Source organism: Liolophura sinensis, chromosome 6 (assembly GCF_032854445.1).
Source record: "Liolophura sinensis isolate JHLJ2023 chromosome 6, CUHK_Ljap_v2, whole genome shotgun sequence".
Lineage (NCBI taxonomy): Eukaryota > Metazoa > Mollusca > Polyplacophora > Chitonida > Chitonidae > Liolophura > Liolophura sinensis.
The window spans coordinates 53,293,918-53,312,591 of NC_088300.1; the positions used below are offsets into that span (position 1 = coordinate 53,293,918).

At 38.1% G+C, this 18,674-nt stretch overlaps 2 protein-coding genes across 2 annotated transcripts in view; both read right to left on the reverse strand.

The window, feature by feature from the left end:
* Positions 1-773: 773 nt before the first annotated feature.
* Positions 774-3,122, reverse strand: LOC135468649 (SET and MYND domain-containing protein 4-like). The gene has a single exon (XM_064747015.1). The coding sequence runs from the start codon at positions 2,853-2,855 to the stop codon at positions 849-851; it is 2,007 nt and encodes a 668-aa protein (XP_064603085.1). The 5' UTR covers positions 2,856-3,122; the 3' UTR covers positions 774-848.
* A 1,664-nt stretch (positions 3,123-4,786) lies between these two features.
* LOC135468133 (cytosolic carboxypeptidase 2-like) overlaps positions 4,787-18,674 on the reverse strand; it is a 35,320-nt gene continuing 21,432 nt past the window's right edge. Inside the window, exons 23-36 of the mRNA XM_064746211.1 lie at positions 18,189-18,218; positions 17,361-17,430; positions 15,531-15,554; positions 14,858-14,992; positions 14,533-14,571; positions 12,704-12,864; positions 12,262-12,349; positions 11,039-11,215; positions 9,974-10,039; positions 8,827-9,340; positions 8,231-8,309; positions 7,062-7,340; positions 6,530-6,578; positions 4,787-6,234 (exon numbers count right to left, since the gene is read on the reverse strand). Coding sequence (XP_064602281.1) covers positions 6,089-6,234; positions 6,530-6,578; positions 7,062-7,340; positions 8,231-8,309; positions 8,827-9,340; positions 9,974-10,039; positions 11,039-11,215; positions 12,262-12,349; positions 12,704-12,864; positions 14,533-14,571; positions 14,858-14,992; positions 15,531-15,554; positions 17,361-17,430; positions 18,189-18,218 — 1,857 coding nt within the window. The 3' untranslated portion in view covers positions 4,787-6,088. The remainder of the gene's footprint in view (positions 6,235-6,529; positions 6,579-7,061; positions 7,341-8,230; positions 8,310-8,826; positions 9,341-9,973; positions 10,040-11,038; positions 11,216-12,261; positions 12,350-12,703; positions 12,865-14,532; positions 14,572-14,857; positions 14,993-15,530; positions 15,555-17,360; positions 17,431-18,188; positions 18,219-18,674) is intronic.

Sequence of the window (18,674 nt, forward strand, 5' to 3'; positions counted from 1 at the left end):
AGGTCTTCAATTCAGTTTCAATTCAGAATAACCAGCCGATTTGAAAAAAAAAATCCCATAACTGTACAAAAGCGGCTAGGATTTCATCAAAACTGGACGAATCGGCTCGAATCTCCAAATTGTCGCTTTATTCCGATATTGGTAAGGTAAATAGAAATTACTTGAAACTCTTAATACTTGGTGCGGTCTATGAGGATATCATAAACACACACGTTAGTCGGCATGGAAAATTCATAATATCCACACTTTCAGTGATGTCAAACCTTCCACACGCAGCACAAGGATCCAGAAGATCGACGACTGAGTCAGGAAGGGAGACGACTCCTGCAACTGTCGAATCACACACGGTTTTAACCCTGAACAAATCTGTTCCCAAAACTTTAAACGAGCCGGCTTCATTAAGCCTAAGTTAACTGGATTCGAACACCTCACGTTTCTACTGATGATGGATGACAAACATTCTATTATAGCGCAACACCTTAAGTTAGTCGAAAAGTACGTAAATAAAAAAGCAAACAACCTCATGGGAAATTTAATATAATAAACTTAAATAACTTGGAGTGAAGACTATTTATATTTTTTAGCCTTTCACTGTTCCGATAGGCCTACTTCCAAATTGTCTAATTACAAAATAACCTCACGCAACCCCTTGCCAAGAAATGACATGAACTGGAAAAAAGTTTCAAAACAAATTTCATAGATTTTGATGGAACACACAATTTATTTCCTAGTACACAACAAATTCACACCATAAATTATTTTGCCATACATGTTATACAATCTATAGGACACAACCATAATCTCAGTTTTGAATACTATTATGTGGGGCACATGGTAGGTCCACGTTCTCACGAGGGTGCCCCTTCCCCGGTGTTTTGAGTAAAGCAGTTACCCATAGTGTTGTAAATCTGCTTGATGGCCTCTTGGCAGTCATTATATTCCCGCCAAGGACGACACACCGTGTCCTCAAGCAGCCGCAAGTGACCAAGAAGTAGAGGAAGCGACTCTAGGAGATCTTCTCCTTGCAACACTTTCTGCAATGCCCCTTGGAAAATGTCTCCAGAATGCTTCAGACAAACGATAGTGTGTGTTATGTCTTGTTCCATCTGACAATCTGAGCAAACCGATTTATCCGTTAAACCGTCCATCGGCACAAAAACACGACCACTACAACTCTTGCATTTGATCACAGGCACCTCGTTGGGGATATCAAAATACTGAGGCCAGTTTTTCACGCACGCTTCACAAGAGCATTCAAAGAAATATTGTGAACTGAGATGTGCGTTTCTCTCCAGGCGTGTTGACAAAGCGCACAGCGCACCATAGTTGTCGGCAATTTCCTCCCCTCGGCGTATGAAGCGAATCGCCCTTGTTACACAACGCCGTCCATAAGACTGTCTCATGACGGACGGATCGCACGAGTGGTTGACCAAACTTAACGTGTTGTACAGGCCTGACCCTATTTCTGCCGTTCTGGAGGTGGCAAGCTGACCCGGCACAAGAACTAACTCTGATATCTCATGAGCGTTACAGGGCAACATCATAATATGGCGGAGAATTTGGCTACCCACGTAAAAAACATTGTCCTCAGACAACTGAATACCCGATACAGAGTTTAAGAACTCCGTTTGTTGCAAAAGTTTCAAAAGCATAGTGGCCATGACTGTCCTTCGGAAAAGATCTCCAACTGTCCTGTTGTCCTGATGATTCACTAAAGCGTAAGCTGCCCAATAGTCGTCCGATCTGTAGACGCCATCTCTGTTGCAGCCCATGAACGTTTCGTCTTTAATGTCCATCTTCTTGTTCTTCAAACTAAGCACCTGTTCCAAGCCAGCCGTCAGTACCATTCTCAGGGCTAAACGTCCCAGCCCGATGTCCGCTTCGAGTAACACTTCCAAGTAATTACACTCGGTTTTATGGTAACTAGACCATGCGCAATCTCGACAATGTTCATTACAATACACTACTCCACTGCAGTATCGACATGGTACGGGCGCTACGGATCTTACCAGGCAGAAATCACAGTGGGTTTTAGTATAAGGCTTTAGAAGCATGGCAGCGTAGGGTTCTTCAGTAATCACCACTTCGCCAATCTCAATATCTCTCGTTGCCACAGCGTAACGTCCCTTCTCTGGAGTATACACAAGATCAAAAGCAGCAGTGGCACAAGGGAATTTAGTATTGGTATCTTTGCGCTCGGGAAGTGGCCAGAAATACTTGGGTTCATTACTGGAAGATTCGTCTGCGTTAGATGTTTGGAACAAAGCACGTTTTAGATCCTCTGACCATTTCGATCTTTTCGGAATGTCCAAATTGGACTTTTGGAGATCATCTTCTACATCCTTTGCGGCTGTGGTCGCCTCCTCGGTCCTGCCTAAACAAAAACAGCACCGAGCCTTCCTATCTAGCAGTTTGTACCTTAGTTCGTCAGGGTATCCGTACTTTAGAGATGCAGCAATGTCCTCCAGGCATAACCTATACATCCGTATGTGATACAGCACTGCTGACCTATTAGCAAAAGCTAGTGACAGTTCCTTACTCTGAAAAGGAGCGAACAGGATGCTTTTTGTATAGTAGTGGAGGGCAATTTGGTAGCGTTTCTTTTTGAACAGATCATTTCCTGTTGATCTTAAAAGATTTGATTCTTCGGTTGATTTGGCCTCGGATTTGGCAGGGACTTCAAAGTACCTTTGAAAAGCAGGCAGTCCGTACGCAAACTTTATCCTCTCCTCATTATTTTTCAGTTTTCCGAACTTCTCCGACAAAGTCACGTGATCCCCGCCATCTTGGAGTTCCTGGCACAGCTGGGTAAACCTTCTGGAAAAGTCAAAGGCCTCACTCCATCCCTTAGACATTATATTGTGAAGTACAGACTTTTTCACGAACAGACTTCATTGGTGGTCTACAAGGAAACAATTGTTTTTAGTCACAACAACTTGTATATTTGCCTGTTGTTTAGCGAGTTTATAACTTGAACGATTGCGGTCAGTTTTACGGGTGGAGGAAACCAATGTGTCTTGGATAAACCAACGACCTTTAACAAATTACTGACGAATTTACCCTATTTCGCACGCCAGTAAAAGTGGTCTTCAACCAAAGCAAGGCGGTGCAAACAGCTTCGTCAGCGCCGTTTCCACCAAAAATGTGAACGTGGGAAAAAGATTAACCATTAAATAGGGATTTCGCCAAGTTTCCTGGCCTGTGTAAACAAGGTAAGGTCTGTTGCCTTCTCTTATTTGACAAGTGCTAGTAAAAGGTGCAGAAAAAATATCTAAGAATCGCTGTGAAATTATGTGTGAATTTTTCCTGAAACGATCACATACTGGATTAAATATGCGTGAATACAACTGCGTGAACGAGGCACTGAGACTTAAAATAAATAAATATGCATCTTATATGAGAAGTTTTGAAAAGTGGCTGTGCTATCGAAATATATCGTGAACTCGACAAAGTTTCCCGTTTTCTCCATGAAGGACCCTCTAGCAAGGTGTAGTGATAATATTACTTAGTTACAGGCAAGGCGTTTTTGATTTCTGTTATCCGTTAAATTATATTGCTTGATTCTTATTTAAGGCCATACTCAAGCAATTTTCACTACTACCGTGGCAGTCAGTATTTAATTATGAAGGAAACCGGGGTGCCCGGGGTAAACCATTGACCTTGATAGGCAAATTTCTGACGAACCTTCCCAAATGCGACATAGAAATATCCACACCCTACTTGCACACATGCTGTGAGAGCGAGGGAATCTATCAAGTCCCTTCTCAAGGCCCCACTTGAACCTGAACCTCGTGTGTCCGAGTGACTTCAAGGGTTGCGGTTAGACGACTTGAAATAGCCGTAACAGTAAGCAGAAGAAAGGGGTTTGCTTGTCACTAATGTCTACGATACTCTACAGGGTAAAAAGTCATTCACACAACCTCCAATCAGAACCCGGCTCTGTCCATACTAAAATATATATAGTAGCGATTCGGGATGCCCTTCTGTAGGTCGTTCCAAAATTCAATGTGTCTCTTCTTGGACATACTTCCATTCTTTAGATTTTCCTCTGTCCTTTCATACTAACATAGCATTCGTTACTTCAGCTAAACGCTCAGTTGAATTTAAAAGCCGGTCCGATCGTAAATCCCGCACCATGAATCGTTAAGTTACCCCTGTGAAGCTAGACAGGACAAAGGCTTGTATGGATTCGATCTCGTCACCTCTAATAAATTAACAAGTTACCAGGATGGTATTTATCGTGTAAGTATTTTGATATAATTATATATAATATACTGCTGCACTCTGCTTTAGACGACATATTCTTCTACGTGCCGACTGGGAGACGGGAGTAAATGCTGTCTGCTCCCATTGCCCACTGTGGAGCTATCGAGTTACTGGCCCCTTGGTTCACTTGACATGCCTCTTGCCAGAGCTTCTCGTGCAAATTCATGTAGGCCTAGATGTGGGCCTATCGTATAGCTCGGTAATTATGGGTGTTTAGAAACAGATAAAAAAAAAAACTACATAAATTGAAGCTTGCCTTCGGACGTACAGGGTTTTAGACTGACATACACAAACATGCCTAGCAGGGTATCAGCATTAGCTAGTGTTAACGGCGTACCTGTACATGTAATCGTTTATCGTCTCTTTGACCGGAAATCATACCCTGCAGCGCCACCTACCGTCTACCCAACAAATTTTACGTGTATTACCTCCTCTTGACTATCCAATACAACAAATCTCACAAAGTAAACGGTAAACAGAGTTTGAGACATATTTTAATTTATTACATTGATATTACCACAGCAGATGAACAACAAGTGTCATGTGTAAATGAAGACAAAAAAAAAATATGACGGTATGGATAGCTCTAACCCAGCAAATTTGCTTCCATTTGGCCTACTGCCAGCTGAGTTCAGAAATCATAAATAACATACTGGTAATACAAAAATAAACAATACACTTAACTACATCACCTTGATGAAATCTTAATAAACAATAAGTTTTCATGTATAATGAATATATGTGTAGATAATAATTAAAGAGATGGGTAAATATCACATAAAACTGCTTGTACTTAAGTAACTGTAGATTTAGCAAATGTGGAACACCACATGGACGGAAAATAAATGTCAATATCATGAATAAGAATGGTGGATAATTTGAAAAATGGAATATATAATGATATATATAACACATGTAGTCTTTACTTACACAAAATAGTATGTGAAAAACAAAAACTCATTAAGATTATGACAATAGTACTGGAATGACAATGTATGATATAATTCAAGTTACACATGACAAAATGTGATTGAACAATAAAATACATAACAAACTGAATAGACAAAAGCAGATAACAATGACAAATAAAACTTAATTACAGATAAAACATACAGAAACATATCAATGTAACGTTGGTGGTCTTTTCCAAAATCTGCATTTGCCTCAATGTGTATCCACATGACCTAAAACTGCAATACACTCGGCTAAAAACAGCAGTAGATATAACAAGGCACCGTATCACAGGGTAGCTGTAAATATTATTGTTGACATTCAGAAAATATGAACATGTATGCCAGTCTTGACTGGGAAAACTTCCAGCATGGAAAAAATGAAGAGTTATCCTCTGGACAAAACACATGCAAAATATACACACCAAGCACTTCTTCCTCAGGTACAAATATAACCAGCTACACACAATTATCTTTACATTTCACTTTCCTATGATCACAATACAATGAGTCTAAGGACACCTTGTACACAGTTCAAACCAATTGTTATATGACTAGCTGCATCTATTAATATTTGCATGTGACACCAAGAACATTATAGACTAATCCTAGAAAGTTTCATTTTCTTGCAGTAAAAAAGATGTTAGCTTAGACAACATAATTTTCAAACTGAATACACTATTTACCTGTCAGTGACTGGACAACCTTGTGGTACATGACGTATTTCCAGGTTTTCTTTCATCTTTCACAAAGACAGATTAAGCTTAGTCCAAATTATATGTGAACATAGTCTCCATGCAAACATTCTATATATCACAGGGAATCCTGTATGTATATACATTTATACAAAAATAGCAATGATTTCCACAATGTTAGGTCTTCTTTGAGGTATGCCTGAGATGAACCTGTCTGGGGTGGCGTGATAAAGGCAGAAAATGTCTGGCTGCTGGGTTTTGGTGTTCAATTGTCTCTGAATGGCCATGTGTTATCATCAGGGAGATCTTGGCAGGAGCAGCTCCTAGCAGGGAAACAAAAAACATCAAATACTTTTCAGATGAGCAAAAGTGATGTTTTTGGCCTACACAGGAAGTGTGTCGTATTACAGACACGCATTGCAAATATTTGAAGTTCCCCATAGTTAGTATGACTGCATCAAGAACTTAACTGAGATAACCACAGCAGCAAACAGGACTCAGGCAGTACATATTTGAAGTCAGATATAGGGGCTGCAGTTTTATCACTTGCTCAGGGAGTTTCAGTTTCAAGACTTCTAGGAACATATCTTCACTATGTGAAAAAATCCATTGACTTACCTACAAGCTCTCTCTTACTCTGTCTGCCTGATTTTAACCTTGAAAATGCCTGAAGTGTAGATGAAACACACAGTTTACGGATGGTATGGACAAAAAATATAACTATGTATATGTATATTGAGAAAGAAACCTGTAAATTCAATATCTACTTATTTAACAAAGAAATGGGTGTAGTAAAAGCTGCAGATGAACTAGTGATACTGGATTCCATTTTGCAGTGTCACTGATGAAAGGTTATTCAGCTGTGGGGAGAGCAATGCTTTGTCAATAGGAGCAAGGTTCTCACATTTTAATGTTGATATGTTAAAGCATGCCCACAGCAAATTTCCTTTTTTAAACCAGACCATCAGTCTGTTATTTGTAAAACTGTAAATGATAGGAATGTGAAACACAGAGTCAAAAATAATATAATGAAAATAAACCGAAAATCTGTCCATGAATAAAAAAAGATAAATAGAAAAACATTAGATGAATTTATAAAAAAGATCTTCATGTGATTTTATTTTTTTATATATTTTTATGCGGCTGATACCTCTTTCCTGGAGTGAGTTTCTTCACTGCTGTTCTTTGAAGCACTTGTTGATAGCAGTGGGTTCCATTGTGCATCTGTAGACATCTGGTACTTCATCTCTTGAATCTGGGCCTGTTCACCCGCCCACTCCTGGGGAGAGTCCTCATCATCTATCTTGACCTCGGGGCTCACACTGCTCCCTTCACGGCCAGAATCACCTGGGTAACTCTCCCTAGTCACTGGTTCTGTATTCACCTCCTCCTTCTGTACATGCAAGTCTTTCATAAGTTTCCGTTCCCTCTAGTAACACAAGTATTAGCTAACATGAAGTCCTGACAGTTAAATTGGCCTATAGCTGCAACAATCCTACATCCTGCAGATGGTTGTGGGCTTTCCCCCTTTTCTCACACCATAATACTGGCTGCGAAGCATTATTCTTGAGTACATCGTAAAACACCAATCAAATAGATTAATAAATAGAGGATATTACACAGTGAAGGTTGGATACCATGAATATGGCTCAAGTGAGAGATGAAAATGACAACCCATAAGATTCCATTTATAATTCATACTTTGACAACTTGATGATTTTGTGCATTTGAATGCTTTAATATCGAATGTTTTAGGTGCAGGCCTTCACAGACATACAGTTTACAGACTGACATCGTAGATGAGGTCTTGTAAGACGTTATGTTCTGATGCCTGATGTAGGAGTCACGAAGTTGACTACTCTTGTACTATGATGTCATCCCGCCGAGTTCGGTCATAAAACAAAATGTTTCTCGTTTGACGTCACAGCATCTGGATGTTAAATAACTGGGTAATTATTACTCGGGGTAATAATGAAAGTGATATCTAACTGAGTGAGATGTCACTTTTGTCAGTGAAGGAAATCCCAACATTTCACCTTTATGGACCCCTGGCAGCAGATGTCGGATCAACCCTTCACCTGATGATGTTATGTTTCATTCCATTCTCAGCGAAAGTGACTGTGACAACATCACTAAAAATTGACAAATTGGAAAAAAATATGGGCCCTGGCATTTCTTTGCTCTGCAGGAGATGTAAGTTTTCTCGAACACCCAGTGAATGTAAACAGCAGATTGAGTGATAAATAGGTCATAGCATGAAGATATCTAGCATGGTGTATTAAAACATTTTGGCCAGGATTTGCTTGCGACCAATCTCACCTTAACATCCTCCTCCAATTCTGTTGTTAGCTCACTGATCTCCTCATCTGCCTCCTTCAGCAGACGCTTTATGTACTGACTGTAATTGTACAAACAATCATTTGAACTGTCAGCATGTATATTTATTAATTTATTTATTTGATTGGTGTTTTACGCCGTACTCAAGAATATTTCACTTATATGATGGCAGCCAGCATTATGGTGGGAGGAAACCGGGCAGAGCCCAGGGAAAACCCACGACCATCTGCAGGTTGCTGGCAGACCTTCCCACATACTGCCAGAGTCAGCATGTATAAGAGGTACAATTATGCACTAATGAATGATTGAAAAAGGGACCAAAACTCTGACGTTGTACTATCTGAAATAAGGACCTGCACAGAGTGTAAAAAATTGGGTAAGAAATACTTTGACTTTGAATTACTATGACAACAGTCAAAGGTTCAAATCCAATAGGGCTTTTCTACACAGTAACCTTTATTACTTTTTTGTTTGCTTAGAACCACTCACATCTCAGCATATACCTGACACATTTCTTCACACAACTCATTATTTGACATAAGAAGCAGACTTACAAATAAAAGCGATTCTAGCATTACCTTGTTGAGGGAGATAATTTGGATTTAGCAGCTGATGAGGGTGACTGCTGCTTTGGACTATCCCTCTCTGTTGTATTGCTAAGCATCCCAAATTGTCCAGCTGACATCATGAGCATATTCTTTTTGAAATTGGGTGATCTCTCCCTCTGCTCCCGTGGACTGTCTTTCGAGGATTTACACCGGGCAGGTGGTGTGGGCACTTGGGGCTGAGCCTTACATGACTTGGCCTTAACCACAATCAGTTCTGTTGGGTGAGTGACATGCACATCTTTTCTTACTACAACTTCCCGCCCTCGGTTGCGTGGAGAATATTTCTCCACCCTGGTCGAGCCCATGTCTACCAGCTCCCTGGCCTGGGTCAGATGTAGTATACTGTCCGCCTCGCCCCCATCATCACTACACCCCAGGGGAATGTCCAGCTTGGATGTCTTAGCCACAGGCTTCTTCTTCTGGGATCCATCGGCATCAGCTTGATGGCTTGTAGAGTTTTGTTTGGCATCCTCCACTCCAAAAGCTATTCAAAACCAGGAGAATTAAGGTCCATGTTCAATTAAGGTAGAAAGACAACTTTGGAAACTAAATTGTTCAACCATTATAAAAACAAGACATATGAACACATATATTATATTATACCTCCATGATACCTTGTGATCAAAACATAACCACAAATTTGCTTTACATAAGTTTACATCATCTGAAAGACCATTTTGTGGAGATTTCAAATGTGGTTTTCAAGATTCTTTTTTAGCATTTTTTTACAGTGGTTGAATAAAGATTGAGGTTCTAGGGTGGACTGTTTGGTCCCTGCTGGACAGGCTGAAACACAGGGGTCATTGTTTCTTTCTAGTCACTAACTATGCTCTGTTTGTTATGCACATATTTCTAAGTTTAACATGAATATAAATGTAGTACTACATCTATATCTGTATTTAATGTGGATATATAAAAGTTAGATTATTTACTGAACAAAAATTGGTGTCTGTGTGTTTGATCTGGCCCAAAAACATCAAAAACACAACTCAAGGAAATATGACACAAAAGTGTGCAAATTATTTCTCTTCGCCCCATAGTTATCTTAGAATGTTTCTTACCATGCTCATGCCTGAAACAACATGATCATCTTAAGTTAGAACACAGCAAGACTAACCATTCAGTTTCTTCTTTTTTCCATTGGACGTCTTCCTGGGTTTTCTTTTAGATGAACTTAGGTCAACTGTCAAAATGCAGAAAAGAGTAATATAATAGCAGTAACATGCCATGGATGTGACCTGGAAAATCATAATGCTTTTCCACAAAATTTCATCCATGTCCAAGTTGTTCAGTTTGCCAGATTCTGTGAGATCTTTTAAAAGGCAATATGATATCATAAACGAAAAATTTTCATCATCAAAAGTAATAGTGTACAGTGTAGGAAATAAATGAATGCAAAACTTCACCTCAATACATACAGTACTCAACCCAGTTTAACAAAGCTGCGTACCACATTTTTTCATCGTACATTTGTTGTGCAATATTTTATATGTGACTATTACCATATCATTGTCCTACAGTATATGTGCGATTATCATACATGTGCAACATCTTAGTAAAACTGGGCCCTGAAGGTGCAAATTTATGGCAATTAATATGCATAAGGAATATCCCCCTCATGTTACTGCACATTACATGTATGCAAAACCCCAGGGGCCATTGTTCAACAGTGTATTAGGAATTAAGCCCGGTATTAACTGTAGTCCAGATAAAAGTGCCATTTACTTTGCATTGGGATGATACTGGTATTCAGATTTAAGCCTGGATTAACTTTAATACAGTGTTGAGCAACAGGCTCCAGCTCACTATTAAGTACTTTTTTGAGATACAGCTCATTCTGTCTTCAACACTAATTCTAATACACAATACCCTAAGTCATGAATTTTGTAATTTACAGTCATTAATATGCACACCTAATCAACAGAGGAACATCTCCCTCGTTACTGTGCTCTACATATGTGCAAAACCTGAGCTCATTATATGCAGTACTAAAGACATCAACCCTGTATCTTAACATTTAACACTGCTTTCCCTGTTACTGGACACCGCCAACACCAATGCTCATGGCATGACATAAGTTATGCCTACACATAATAAAGGCGAGCTAATAACACCCTTTCCACACCACCACAAATGCACCACCATGCATACACATAATTCACCTGTAAATTATAGTACTTACAGTCTGGTGTTTTGTCACCAGATAGTTTGGAGCTACTGCCACTTCGCCCTTCATCAGCGACCTCTATACCCTCCATACCTCCAGAGACATGGACCTGACTGTTGGATGACTCTGAGTTGATCGGAGTCACAGATGTGATGCGCATCTTAGAACAATTTGGTTTTGGTGGAAGACCATCTGTGAAACATGGATTACCACAAGAATGTTTCAACAGTAGTCATTCAGTTGGTTTGGTCAAGGAAAAGAATATATGTCATATATATATATATATATATATACATACATATGTCAGATGAAAGTCCATTAACAACTGTGCACAAAAATAGTTGGCTTAATTTTTTTAGAATTTTTTTAATTCAGTAAAATGCATTTGGAATTTTGGATTCTATAGAGACCTTTTCTGACCAGACTGGGACTAGGGACGTCATATTAGGTTTTTGCCACTTAACACACACAGACTGCAAGATTTCATCCTTTTAAATGAATAATAAAAACAGATCTACGCATGCATTCCTCAACTGGATTTTGAAATGAACTATTCTCAGGGCTACTACAGACCACCATAGAATCTTATGTTTTGAATGCATTTTACTTGGTTGGTAAAATTCTAAAACAATAAATCAAACTGTCTATTTTGCTGGACAGTGTTCAATAGTCTTTTATCTGAAAAATACTTCATTTCAGTGTTTTTTTCACCTTCAATATAGCTGTTCTTCTTCTTTTATTGGGTTTATTTGATTGAAATTTTACATGTATTCCAGGATATTTCATTTTAAGATGGACATCACTATAAATGGGAGGAAACCTGTTGGGTCATTGTGCTGTGCTAGCATGCTAACAACTAGGCCCCTCATTATGGGAAGACAAAATTAGCTGACCATGCTATAATGCTAAGTTGCATGCAACATACAAGTTTGTTCAAATCAACCGGCCAAATCACTGAAGTGCATAAGGTATAAATGTTAACCATAAGTAAATACACACATTGGAGCCTCTAAGTTCACGAAAGATATAAAATGAAATCTGAAGGCTTTGTTTACAGACATGTTTGAAAGTATGCACAGATGCATTCTATGGCAACCTGTACAGAAAATATGAACGACACACTTACGACCATACCGTAATTCAGTAGTGCATTGTACTGATTCATGAGGGGGAGGTGTCGTAAGTAAGCCCACAAAGTGTATGACACAACCTTGTTTCATTAATCCTCTGTCACTCACCTGCAGCCTGCCTCTGCGGGTTCTGTCCGGGGTCCGTCAAGAGTGCAGGAGAGTGTACTGCCTCACCATTGTTTTTACTGCCATCTCCCTACAAATCATATCACCTGATTTAGTCCTGTGAAAGCATTAAGTCCTCAAGTATGTAATTCAAGATTATCACTTTCAATAATTCAATCTAAACAAACTGAACACGTGTGTTTCCTTTTCTTTTTCTTAGAACAAAAACAGCTTAGTACGTGACTTCACACTGTGGTGTACTACTGTCAAATAAGTAGTAAGTAGTAAGTCCTACTGTCAGCAGAATTGAAAATTAAATATATAATTAAATTTAAAAAAATACAACAGATGAACAATTTATTTCTGCAATAGGACTAGAATTAGTCAAACAAGTAGCTTCCCAACAGAAAAGCTGGGAACATGTACACATAACCCATAGCTTCACCTTCTTCTTGAGGTTCTCAATAAATTGTTCCCTTTCTCGGGAAACAACAATCTCCAACAAATGGCGCTGAGGTGGAATGCTCTGCAAGACCGCACGATCAGCTGGTAATGCTGAGCTATGATTCATCTGGCCATGAATGAAATTTTCTATGGTGTTTTCAACTGAAACATTTTAAGGCATTTTAATCAATACTAACCTGTAATTCTGGTATGATACAGATATGCCTCTGAATAAAAACTATAAACAGTTACATTAATAGTTTCAAAATAGACTGTGCTTACAATGAAAGCAGAATGGTTACATAATACACATATATGTGTATCACCATGAAGCACATTTATACGCATTACCTTATCTGCACTGAAAAGTTATTTGATTTACCGTACATACCAACTACTCAAAAATTAAATCTTACAGACCAGTTGCATTTCGATTTAATATTGGATGCTGTCATATTAAAGTTACATATTGGGATGTTAAGATATTAGGATAAAATTCAAGAAGAGAAAGTAGAAAAAGTCTCCAAGAGGAAGTCTGAGTGCTCAGCAAAAGAAGTGAAAAACACCACATGAAGTTTATTTCAAAGGTGCCCCATGTATGTGATTAAGGTGCACCATGTATGTGATTAAGTGATTAAGGTGCCCCATGTGTGTGATTAAGTGATTAAGGTGCCCCATGTGTGTGATTAAGGTACACCATGTATGTGATTAAGGTACAAAACGAAATGGATTTTCAGATACAATTTTTCCACTTTGCAGCCACCCCAACTTTTGAAGTGGCAAGATTTAAAAAAAAGACAGCGTTTTCATGAAGTTTAAATGTGAACCACACAAACTCTTCAAGTCCTATGTATTCACAAGCACAGACCCATAAAATGCACCCCAGGAGATTATTTCTGAGCCGTAGCAAAAATACAGTATCACCTAAAGAGGCAGTTTACAATGTAGCTTACACCTCAGAAATTACACCTCAGAAGAGAATTGACAATGTAGCAGAGAAAATACACCTCTGGACACTTTTATAAGTGTGTAACATAAATACACCTCAGGAGATTTTTTACAACCCGGCATCATAAATACACCGCAGGTGACATTTTACAAGCTAACATGAAAATATATGCATGACAAACTTTTTGAAAGGTCATACGCTTAATACAACTTCGGAGTGTTTTCATAACCAAGTTCCATTAGATACACTTTAGGTGAATGCTTTTATCACTTAACACTCTTGGTACACGTAATGTGACCTATCAGTAAGACACCAATTCTTTGCCCATCTCGGTCACGTGTGAAAGCACAGCTGCATTACACTACAGAGAAGACTTGAGACGATAAAATTTTACACAAAGTAAGCTGCAGGATGGAGCTACATATATGATCTACCTCCTGCTCTCCTCAGATTATTAAGTTTCCTCAGAAAGTTAGCTGCAGTGTCACTGCGCGCTCTCCTAAACCGCTCGTGGTGACTAGAGGCTGATCGCACCTCACGTGGCACACGGCAACCCACCAGGGCAAGTGCGCTTGGCACTGATTAGAAAATCAAAAGGTAAACAAAAATACAAGGGTGGAATGTAAAAATTATGATCAATATTAGACATTAATAAATTAAATATTTCAACCAAAACTCAAAACAAGCAAATTAGTAAGTCAAAAGTCAGGAGGTGGGTAAAACTGAAAAATTAATGTTAACGGTAAAATGAGTGAAATTTAAAAAAAAATAAATGCATTAAATAGAGTGCAAAAGATAAATATATGGCTGAAGTGAATAACAAATTGAAGCATGCTGCAGGCATAACATAACACATGTATCTTTTTTCCATGAACTCTTACCCTTTTCAAACTCCACTTTTGATTCTTCATGTTTAAATTCTTCAGCAAAAATAAACAAAACACTAAAATGTATCTTCCAGCTCAGTGAAGTTGCTTCCAAAGAAAGCAAGCCATTGCATATCTTGATCACAGTTGTTGCTGCTATGGTTAGCACTTTAAAATACAGCCAACAGATACTGATATGCAGTGATGGTGAAGTGGTATTTTGTGTGCGGTCATGCTATTACACAGCTTACTTTACTGCTAGAAGTATGTTCCACACACATGGACAATGCCTAGGTGCCCTATAGAAGTGGGAAGAGAAGCTTGTGAAAGGTGAGGTTACCTGGGGGTTGAAGGCTGCGCAGCTGGTGGCTCATGTACTGTGCAGCTAGTGCCTGCTCATGGTGTGCACACAGACCCTCTATACTAAAGGGTATGGCTGGTAACTTATTGCCAGAGTATCGGAAATGCGGTGTGGCTAAATAAAGCAATGTTACACTATTATAAGCAAGGTATGTCACAATAAACATAACAATAGAATCAACTAAATAGCAATAAAAAAAACAAAAAAAATAAAATAAACATACACTTAACAGACAATATACATAATAATTCTTTGATTTTGGGCTAAATTGTCAAGCATTGCCTTATTTCATAGTTTTTGATCGACCTACATAACTACTGAGTCCAGGCCAAAAAACAGCACATTACACAATCTAACAAAAATGCATCTTCACAAGCAAAACTGCGTACTGTAAGGAACTCAGTACATGCCAAATAAACAGCAACAAAACAAAACAAAATAGAAAACACTGAAAATTTCAATACCCTAAGTCAAAGAAAACAGAGTAACCACATGGAATCAACTGTCATGTGAAGATCATGAAAATGGATATTATATTTTATTTATTTGATTGTTGTTTAATACCACATTCAGGACTTCTTTACTTTTGGGCTGAGGCCACTTCATAAATGAAGTGAAAATGTAAATTTCAAGAAAAAAAAATATATCTTACCACTCTCTCTGTCTGGGACATGACCTACATATGAATAGAATGTAAAATAATGATTTACTCAGTCTACTATTTCATCTGAACAGAAAGATCAAGTTGTAACTCGACAGCAGTAATTCATGTACAGTCACTTCAATGTTGGAGCTAAAAATGATAAATGTGAGGATGCTGGATTCATATGCACTTCACTTAAATAATTAAATGTCAAAGGTTATCAACATATCGCTACATGTACTGAAACTACTTCATTATGTTGTGATGTTTTCTGGGTTAGAATATTTTTAAAATTTGGGAAAATTGTGAACATACAGAGTTAAATGTGTAGAAACAGGGTCCTTCCAGCCTACAAATACATGTATAATAATTTATATCTTATCACCACCTACATGATCTATCACATGACTATTGTGAATTCCTTCATGATTTGGTCAATGGCTTCCTCATACATATATTTATTTATTTATTTATTTGATTTGTGTTTTACGATGTATTCAAGAATATTTCACTCATACGGGTCCAGCATTATGGTGGGAGGAAACCGGGCTGAGCCAGGGGGAAATCCCCTAACATCTGCAGATTGCTAGCAGACCTTCCGATGTGCAGCCAGAGAGGAAGCCAGCATGAGCTGGACTTGAACTCAGAGTGACTGCATTGGTGACAGGCGCCTGGATCATTGCGCCACAATGGCTTGCCAACCCCATAAGCTACAGAGGCCCCTCTTCATGCATAGTTTACAAAACTTTTCACTAGGTCATTTGAAACCACAGCACATTTTAAGATCTTGTAGATGATCAAATTGGTTTTAGGATACTAGAACACTAGAATACTAGAACACTAGGTACTCTTAAAGCAAAATTCTGCATTTTACCTTGAGTACAACAAAATTTTACTTGAATAGTCATAATAACAACTTTCCACAATTTCAAAATTTTTGAAAACTTTTATATTTTTTTACTAGTATCTTTAAAACTAGAAAAGATATAAAAAAAAATTGTTCAAGTGTTTTTAGCTTATTAAAGTACTCAGCTAAAAAAAAATGATCAATTGTGACATACAACTCCAAGTATGCGTACATACATCTTTCCCAAAAAAGAAACGGAGAAAATGACCATAATGCCTTGGGGGGGGGGGGGGGGGGGGGGCTCAATTGTGACCAAATTGGTCATTACTGGCTTGTAAATCGATTTTGACAAGGAATTTCCCCGCTTCTGGTAATATGAGAATATATCAACCTACTTGGGCAAATTTAACTCTAACACTTTATCTTAACACTTTTGAGTAAAACTTGCTGGAATGTGTTTATAACAGGGCAACACTGTTGGGTGATTAAGGCTATTATATATGTAAACATATGTCCACATCACCTCACCGGAAGAGGTCTGCACAAGCTGGGATGCATGCAGAGGATATAGACAAATGAGAACTGGAGATAATAAACATTTAGTAGATACATATCAATTCACAGCAGGTAATCCCCCTCAGTGAGTTAATCCCCCTAATGAGTGTGAACTAAAAAAACAGCACTGCCGTGATTCACTAGTTATACGGTTTTGTCAAAATTTAAGGCATTTGTAACTTATATTTGGTTTTCATCCTTAACTAAGAGGAAAGATAGGAAAATGCAAAATAAGACTGTGAAATAAATGCAAACGCCAAAATTTCAGTCCTTAATGGTTCTATTATCCTTAAATTTAAAGATGGACAATATATTCAAATAGCATTGAGAACCCAACTATACTGGAAAATAAAATCAGCACGGTCTGCATCAGATAACTGTGTATTCTTCTTTATTTATTTTTTGTTTTTTTTATGAAAATTTTCTTTCAAGCTTACCTGTTTCTGATGATGTAGCAAGTGCTCCATGCTGAATATAGGTGCGTGTCAGCGCTTCCAAGTACTCATTCTAACATCAACAAGTACACAAAATCAAGACAACATATATAACTAAATATAACTACATTTATGAGCAGTAAAAGGCTGGAAATGGCAGGCAATGCATGTGCAAATCTGAATTCCAATGTTCAAGGTAAATGGCAAAGAGTTGTGATCTTGGGGAAAAACCCCCCACTACACATGAAATTTTCTTGAGACTGGTCAATAAATCAAGTCAGAATATATATCTAAATGGTAACATCTGACAGTTTAAAAGTACGTTCAAATACCATCAGAATACAATCTAAAGCTTTTGATTTCCATTAGCTGGTATTGGAGCACTTGTTGGAAAGAGTTAATATCTACAAATTTCCTTTGTTTCAACCCTGGCATAAGCTTTATAGTGTGATAAGAAATGCAGCAGTTACATGTATGTAACTGCTGCATTTCTTATCACACTATAAAGTGTGATAATTTGTTTATGTGTTTTGACATAGAACTTATCATGTGCAAAAATTGCAGGCCACATGCATAAGCACAAATTGTTAATGCTGAAGCATCCAAATGAAATGATAGTTAATTTCACTTTCCCCATGCAACCACAGGAAAGTACTTTTAGTCACTAAATTAATTCAAATGTAACTCCATGCAATAACATAACCAAGAATGATGTAACCATCACCAAAATATAACAAAAATGAAAATTTAAAGCTGAAGTCACAAGTGATTTTTAATGTTGAATGTAAAATCTGCGAACAAAACAAAAGCAATGGTAAATCTCTGACTTACACGTTTCGTCTGTCTGTTTTCACAGCGCTCCTGAATAAAAATGGGTATGCCATTGTTATTTCTGTCATCGTGAAACCTGGCGCCAGTGACAGTACCCTGAAGACATGACGATGACTTTAAGCAACTATGGTACTGAGCTCGTGCAAAAATCCTAACTCTACATTGCTGTAACTAGCATGTATTACCAGTTTTCTTCAAGGTGAGTTCCACTGGACTGAGCTAGTGCATTTCACTTTAACAGCCAGTAACAGAATGTAAAGAGGTAGACTGAGTGTACAGTTCTTTAGCTGGGAATGCAAGCAACTGTCATTTCGTGATGCTTAAACCTGTCATGCTGTAATTTAATGCCCTTTGCTTAAAACAATGCATTGAACAGCAAGTATTGTCTCTTGAAACAATTGTAATAAATGGTGAAACTGACAAATTTTATTTACTTGTCAATTACAACATCAGAACAAAACATATTATCTAGGTATAAAATGAACT

Coding starts and splice junctions, on each gene's coding strand:
- LOC135468649 (XM_064747015.1), bottom strand. CDS start 2,855: ATGTCTAAGGGATGGAGTGAGGCCTTTGACTTTTCCAGAAGGTTTACC.